This window comes from Aotus nancymaae, unplaced genomic scaffold (genome assembly GCF_030222135.1).
Source record: "Aotus nancymaae isolate 86718 unplaced genomic scaffold, 86718_ANA_hifiasm-v0.15.2.pri h1tg000108l, whole genome shotgun sequence".
Lineage (NCBI taxonomy): Eukaryota > Metazoa > Chordata > Mammalia > Primates > Aotidae > Aotus > Aotus nancymaae.
This window is the reverse complement of record NW_026988523.1, coordinates 30,253,863-30,261,784: the sequence shown is the minus strand read 5'-3', so window position 1 is coordinate 30,261,784 and position 7,922 is coordinate 30,253,863. Positions and strand designations below refer to the sequence as shown.

Here is a 7,922-nt window from a genome sequence, read left to right as displayed (position 1 = left end):
TTACAAACGTGAGCCACCGCTCCTGGCCTGTTAGTACCATTTTAAAATCCAATCTGACTTCCAAATAATTTTCTGGAGATCGATCATTTTCTACTGACACTGCGCAAAGCTTAATCCTCTCCACCTGAGAATAAAATCGGCTCTTCAGTTTGACGCCCTGCGAAGCCTCTCGAGCGCCAGACGGTGAAGAAAGCCGAAGCCCACCAAAGCTGCAAATACCACAGCCAGCAGCCCCGCCCCCAATATCCCCCACAGGCTTCCAATTGGTCCTTGTGGCTCACTCTCTTCCCAGGTTGGTGTTCCAGCTTGCCGGTCGCCGCCATAGAGCCCACCTTTAGACAGCGACTATTGGTAGAGTGTTACGTCATTGTCCCATCTACCTCACTCTCATTGGCTCTCATAGGAAGGGGCGGTCGCAACGTCACGGGCAAGGGCCGCCATTTTGACTGAGCAACCCTAGTGACAGGAGCCGAAGCAGCAGCGCAGGTTGTCCCCGTTTCCCCTCCCCCTTCCCTTCTCCGGTTGCCTTCCCGGGCCCCCTACACTCCACAGTCCCGGTCCCGCCATGTCCCAGAAACAAGAAGAAGAGAACCCTGCGGAGGAGACCGGCGAGGAGAAGCAGGTGAAATGGAGGGGGTGCGGGCGGGCGAGCTGGGGAGACCGTGATGGGGCGGGAGATGGTCTCCCATTAGTGCGGATTGGTCGCCATGGTCTCAGGCTCCGCAGGGGTTGGTCACTTCTTGCGTCACGCAGGGTGAGGTTCAACACGACCTGCTGCTTTGGCGCTGGTTAGTTGGGTCGTTTGTCACTCAGTACTGTACTCTTCCTTATTGGCCAATAGTCCTAGGGCTCAAACCTTGGACGCTGTGCTATAATTGGCCGAGCATGGACGCGGGGCGGGTGTTTGGAAAGACGGTGAATGGAAAGGGGGCTGGCTGGTGGTCCTGAATGTGATGTGTGTTACTGGTTAGTAGGGGTAAATGGCCCAGTAACGGCTGGGGCCCGCATCCTCAATCCGGAAAGATTCGGGTCAAGGTAAAGACGTTTAAAATGCCCAATATTGGGGGAGGGGAGAAGTGTAATTATTATAATAGCTAGTTTAAGGCGGCAACTTTTTCAAGAGACCTATTTTAGTAGCTTGGGATGGTCTATTGCTCACCTTCAATGAGGACCGAACAAGATTGAAGAGGACTAGAGTTCCAAACAGAATCATGGAGGTTAAACTTGGGAAAGAAGCTGACAGAGTCGTGAGAAAGACACCACTCTCTTCCCCTAGACTTCCAAGGCAGAGATTTAGTCCACCCGCGATTCTGTGATGAAAATACTAACGCCAAATAACCCTCTTACCGGGGTTTGTATTTGACATCTAAAATTTAGTACTAGGTTCAGGCACTCATGAAATACACCCGATGTTATATCTATGCGTGATTTTCAAGAGAAAGGAATATAATTCCACTAAAAAGAACCATACGTTGACTTCGGATCTTTTCAAAGTCACTAAAGGGCAGTAGGGACCACAAGAAACAAGAAGAGATTGACTGCAGTAGTGAGAGCTTCTGCCCCATCAGGGTAGGTGTTGATTTTTTGGTGAAAGCTGGTGGGTAAATACTAGTGAGCCTACTGTATCTTTATTTTCCTGAGGTTAAAAAACAGTATCATCTTCCCCTTTATCAGCTTCCTATCATAATATTTGTGGAAATGTTGAAGCAAGGCTGTGCTATTACTCTCAGGTGGAGATCTTTGGAGAAGGCCACATAGCTAGCCTCCTCCACAGGGAGACCTAACAGGTGGCTTAGACCCTGAATGAGGAAGGAATTGCTTTGTTGGGTAGCAATTTTAAAAAAGAAAAGAAAAAAAAAATAAGGAGGGAACATTTAGCAAACTGTTTTTTTTGTTGTTGTAAAGACAGGGTTTCAACATATTGCCCAGGCTGGTCTTGAACTCCTGGGCTTAAGTGATGCACCCACCTCGGCCTCCCAAAGTGCTGGGATTACAGGCATGAGCCACCACACCCGGCCCCAGACTATTTTTTTTTTAATTTCCCATGTGACAGGTAGGATAGCCTAGGGAACCCTCCTGCTCATCACCAAAAGCCCTGCCTGCTAGCTCTTTTTTCTCTTTGCCTGTCTTAGTATTCGTGCTGAGTGATATGGCCCACTCTGTGATTAAAGTTTTGTGTTTAGCATTACCTTTAACCCAATACGAGCAGGTCCCTGGGTGGTTCCTTGGGTGTAGTATGAGAAGCATCTTGTCTTTCTCACAATAGTTATCTTGAGCTTTGGGGATTTTTAACAAAAGTCTAGCTTTTAACTGCAGACTAGAGATAGCATATTTACAAGTGGGTGGATTTCCAGAAGTTGATAGTGTAATTGTTATCAGATGTGAGAAGCAGTTGTTTCTCAGTCTTTAATTTTATTTGGCTCATTTGTTTTCTCCAGGACACGCAGGAGAAAGAAGGCATTCTCCCTGAGAGAGCTGAAGAGGCAAAGCTAAAGGCCAAATACCCAAGCCTAGGACAAAAGCCTGGAGGCTCTGATTTCCTCATGAAGAGACTCCAGAAAGGGGTATGGGGCATAATCTTACTGTCTTTCTTTAGAGCCAGAGGGGGTTCTTGGAATGAAGTCTAAAGAGGGTTCTACTGGATCTTTTTCTGGAGGTTTTGTTGTTGAACAGAAGTAGAGAGGAATTCGAAACTTGAAAAGACCAAGTCAAATTAATGTAAATCCCTGATATGGTATCAATTCTTTCCTGATTTTCCATGTTGAAAATTAAGGCTTAAATCGGAGCATTTGGGTACATGGTGGAATGAGGGAAAGATGTTAGAAACTGCAATGCAGACTGCCCCCAGGCACTTGCCTGTTGGAATGGTGGAGGTTTTAGGAAGCACTTTTTAAGGATTAGAGATAAATTTTGGGATGCATCATTTGAGAAGAAGATCAAACCATCTCTCTTAAGGAAATAAATCCTCAACTTGAAATGAATCAGTTTCTTCTTACCCTTGAAGTAAGCACCAGCCACTAATTATACTCCTGCTACAAACTTATTTTTCCTATTCAGAGTGGTCCTCCTCACCAGGAGCCATGTAGCTCCTGATCAGATTTTTAGTTCCCAAAGGTACCTAAAGCTGACTGAAAGATTGTATTATCTTTAAAAAAAAAAAAAAAAAATTAGTTATTTCCCTTACTCTCCAATGACTGAAGGATTATAAATCATTCAAATTGGAGTGTTCTCCTCTGTGTGGATGAAATGGAGGGCGAAACATCCCTGTGGAGGATCCCAGTTATTGAGTCTTAGTCACAGATGATAATGTGATTCCGATTTGCATTTACCTTGCTGGAGGCAAGGCAGGCGTAGGCAGGCTGTCACAGTCATGGAACATGTGTGGGAGCTGTGAGAGTCAGAAGGAAAGTACATTATCCTCATCAACAGGCCCAGTTTCTATTCCTGGTCTGAGAGAATAATAATTTTGAGGTTGTTGGCTTGTGGTTGATATGGTTGCTAGGATAGGCCCATATTGATCCTTCTCTATATCTTAACTCATTTATATTTCCCCAGTACCAAGCTATTGCCTTGTACCCAGTAAGGTCCTCAGTAACCCTTTATGAATAAAGTAAGTGATTTTGGTTGAACCGTCGTATACTGAGTGGGGTCCAAAGGATGGTAGGGGCTATCCCTTGACTCCAAAACTATAAACTCTAGCTGGGAAACTGCATACATGCCTGAAAAAGTCAGAACACATTTGGGGAGGAGACATAAGTACGTGTAATTAATGTTAAGCTGTATATGCATGATGTTAATCAAGCAAGACTTCTTGAAAGACCTGCGTGTGCATGAGGGTTTGTAATGGATGTGAGATGTGAGTCTCTGTTTTTGAGGAAGGCTAAAGTGCCTCACTCACCTAAACCTCCCGCTTATCTCTTAGCAAAAGTACTTCGACTCAGGAGACTACAACATGGCCAAAGCCAAGATGAAGAATAAGCAGCTGCCGAGTGCAGGACCAGACAAGAACCTGGTGACTGGTGACCACATCCCCACCCCACAGGATCTGCCCCAGAGAAAGTCCTCGCTCGTCACCAGCAAGCTTGCGGGGTAACCTGAGCCCCCCTCTCCTCCCCTTCCTCAACCACTGGACTTTTATATATTATAGGCAGGGATGAAATGGTCACCTAGTCAGATCTCAGCTTGCTAGCCAGAAATGACTGTGATTCTGCTGGGGGCTGCTGAGAAGGTAATGTAGGTTGAAGAGGGGCTCTGAGTTCATTACTTTGGTTGAATTGAGACTTCCACACCCACCCTGTAGTCCAGGTAGGGCCCAGTTATAGGAAAGACTAGGATTGGAAATGCTGCAGGTGCTTTTTTTGTGTGAGAAACTGGAGAGATGTGATTTCTCTTTTTTGGAGAGAATGTCCCAAAATTGATTAGGCTGAGCCTTGGGAATAGTTTGGCAGGTTTAACATCCCAAGGCTAACCTAACGTAGTTGGGAAAGGTAGATTGAATGAGACGTGTTTTCTGTGCTTCTAAGTGTTCTGTCCCTTGGGCTGCTATTGCTTCGTGTTTCCATTATGGCACGTTTAGAAAATCCTTAAAAAGAAAAATTGATTTGCTTGCCAAAAACTACAGTGCCCCCCGCTTAGGCTTCATTACTTAGTATCTCTTACAGTTTGCTCTGGCTCTCAAATAATGTAAAGATTGATGAATATTATTCACAGAAAATGGGCACCTTCTCTCTCTTTTCCAGCATGTTGCTTTTGAAAGTATCATGGGATAGCGGGACGAGCACTGGTTTAGGAGTCAAGATATCTGGGTTCTGGTTCTGCTCGGTCTCGGCAGAGCTGATGTATAACCTCAGTTAAGTCATTTAGCCTCTGGATTTCTACTTCCTCATCTGTAAAATAGAGTTAAATGTATGTAAGATCGATTCTGATTCTGAAGTCATAAATGCCAGCAGAAAAACTCTGTACTATTCATTGTAAAACTAAAAGTAAGGACGGCTCATGGGTGGTGAGCCTCTGCTCTGTGATCCTGGGAAAGTACTATAGCGGGGAACCATTTGAGGACTACATGAGGAGAGAGTTGAGGTTTGGGGATTATAAATTCAGTCAAGAGAACCTTACAGATACCGTAGTCTTGAGGGTCAAAAAAAAATTAAGAAGCTAGCCATGGAAGCTGCTTGCCTCTGACCCAGCCCACTTTCCCAGCCTACATCTGGGCCTTAGATGCTAAAAAGCTTCTCTGGCAGCGCAGCTGCAGGCCTGAGGAAACATGCTCAGTCATGCACATATGTTGACCCATGTTTCAGATCCAATCTGAAGCCAGGTGTATTGTTAGGGAACGAGGAAGAAGGATAAACTGAGCTAGCCCCTGGGGCTTAGTACTACTGCAGGGCTGGAGGAACAGGTTCTTAGAAGATGATTCACCTTGGAGGAAGCTGGGGAAAGTGGTTAGGGTGGGAGAGGAGGAAGACAGAAATCTCTGCATTCCCAGAATTCAGCAACCCAGCTCTTGTGTGATGAGGAAAGGTAACCATGCAATTCATGAACAGGTGGAGGAAAGGGGTTGTAGGTGACCAGCATCTTCTATCTAGTTATCACCAGCTTGGCTAGAATCTTATTGAATACAACTTGCTAGTTATGACAGAGAAGGCCAGGGTGAGAACTGATGGTCAAGAGAGCAGGATTCTGTAATCCTCTTGCCCTCTCACATCACAGATTCTGATATGCCAAACAGTTGGCCCAGTGAGAATGACTGATAGACTTGCTGATGTGCATGTCGGGGAGGGGAGGTGTGTATATACGTTTCTCCTGACTGGCCATTCAGTATTCAGGCTGTCATTCAGATTGGATAGGAAAAAGTTGGTGAGAAAGGAATGGAGAGAGCAGGATCCCTGGACTCCCTGGTTCCCAAACTCCTTGACTGTCACTTGTAATTGTATATAATTTTTGTGTTTCTTGCTCCATTTCCTCATGCTGTCATCCTTAATCTAAAGTCCATGTGGGAAGGGGAAAATGCTGAACATCATTGTATAATTTCTTCAACTGTCCCAGCCATGTTGTACATAGATATGTCATGTTATTATATATATAAATATATATATAATTTTGTACGTTTTCTTCATCTCCGATCTTCTCGAATTCTGTACTTTCTTCTTTTCTGTCTGAGCTGCCTTCTCTATCATTCAGCTTGAGTCCTCAAGACTACTGGTCACAGTGAGTCTGATTTTTAGGAAGGAATAGAAGGAGCAGGGAAATCAGAAAAAAAATGTTGGTTTCAGTCTGTCTCTACCTGGTCATCTTCAAGCCTAAGAAAACAAACAACCTACATTCTGTATTTGTCACCAGTTTGCACAGCATGAAGTACATAGCTTCCTTGGGAAGGAAGGATCATTCCAAAATCCAAATGCAAATTGCTTTGATTAAACCTAGACTATTAAATCCACTCAAAACAGCATGTATGTGGTCTGGTTCTGGCCTCCACATAGTCACCACCCATCACTTTGCTACCTCAGTCTTTGCAGGTAGCTGTGGCCATGCCTCTGAAACCGAGCCTGCTCTGAGCAAGGCAGCTTAGCCCCTGGAACCTCCAGTTATTCTGATCTTATCTAAAGAATTGTTTTTCTGTGTTTGTTTTCCATGGGAATCCCAGAAAGGCAGAGAACATTGTTTTGTGGATAGGAAAAGACTGAAAATTCCCTTTTTTGATTTTTTTGGCAACTCTGTTATGGCTAGGATGGAGACATATGCCAGGTAGCCTAAGGATTGTTAAATGTGGACAAATCACGGGGTAAAGACTGGGATGGAGTTCAGGGTTTTTTTCCCCTATTACTTGACAGTGTTTTTTTTTTTTCTTCTGTGTTCGTCCGCAGTGGCCAAGTTGAATGATGCTGCCCGGGGCTCCGCCAGATCCTGAGACGCTGCCACCCCCCACCCCGGGTCCTGTGCTGGCTCCTGCCCCTTCCTGCTTTTGCAGCCAGGGGTCAGGAGGTGGCTCGGGTGCGGGCTGGAGAGGCAGAAGCCCCTGCCCGTTGGTGTCCCAGCACATGGAGCCCCTTGGGCTGAGCACCAAGACCTTGAACCTTTTTTATTTTACCTTTTTTCCAAATAACAGTTGGGAGGAATCTCAATGAAATCCTGGGGGTGGGGGTAGGGTTGAGAGGGTGGGGTGGGAGATACGGAGGAATATGAATTAGGACTTGGAGTTCGTAAAAACATTCCTGACTATCCTTCTTCACTACGTGGCTGGTGTGGGGTAGGTGTGAGGGGGGAAGGAAGTGGAGTAGACTGAAGATGAGGGGTTCCAGTCGAGCTCTGTAGATAAATGCCTTGTTTCAGTGTGGCTGGAGACCTGGTGTCAGATAAAAGAAACTCCATCCACACAGACAGATGCAAACAGCTCCTCTGGGTCTGCAGAGCTAGTTGAGAACTCAACATGAATCATTTTTAAAAAGTACTGTCCTTGAAATAGATTTCCTGTGGGCAGTGAGTGTGGGAGAAAGGAGCTGTGAGCATGGGAAATCCCACAGAGCCCAAAGGACTTTTTCAGTATTTGAAATAAAACAAACAAAACAAAAACCCATGAAAAAACCCAACCCAGAAATACTCTGAAGCAGTTGGTGTGTTTTATTGGGGTTTGGGAGGGGAAAGAAAACAATACTGAAGACTGTTCAGGGAAGCAGATGTGGGGTCCAGAGTTTCCAAGGGACACGGTGGCCTTTAATGTGAGATGTGGCTGAGCTCCCCAACTCCATCACTTAGGGAGAGGGAGCAGGAATGTTGGCATAAACCTACCTTGTCCATCCCTTTGTTTCTGTAGCTAATGTAGATGATGCATCAACCTCAGTTCGTGGCTCACAAGAAGAGGGATTTAAGGTATTTGATCTAAATGGTTTCTTGACACCTAAGCCTAGTGCAGACTTAGCAAAAAA

At 45.3% G+C, this 7,922-nt stretch overlaps 1 protein-coding gene across 1 annotated transcript; it reads left to right on the top strand.

Annotated features, from left to right (window-relative positions):
* Positions 1-422: 422 nt before the first annotated feature.
* On the top strand, positions 423-7,598 carry ENSA (endosulfine alpha). The gene is made up of 4 exons (XM_012462600.3): positions 423-622; positions 2,439-2,564; positions 3,923-4,089; positions 6,864-7,598. The coding sequence occupies exons 1-4, from the start codon at positions 566-568 to the stop codon at positions 6,877-6,879; spliced, it is 366 nt and encodes a 121-aa protein (XP_012318023.1). The 5' UTR covers positions 423-565; the 3' UTR covers positions 6,880-7,598.
* The last annotated feature ends 324 nt before the right edge of the window (positions 7,599-7,922 follow it).

Coding starts and splice junctions, on each gene's coding strand:
- ENSA (XM_012462600.3), top strand. CDS start 566: ATGTCCCAGAAACAAGAAGAAGAGAACCCTGCGGAGGAGACCGGCGAG. Junction 623..2,438: donor AGACCGGCGAGGAGAAGCAG/GTGAAATGGAGG, acceptor TGTTTTCTCCAG/GACACGCAGGAGAAAGAAGG. Junction 2,565..3,922: donor TGAAGAGACTCCAGAAAGGG/GTATGGGGCATA, acceptor CTTATCTCTTAG/CAAAAGTACTTCGACTCAGG.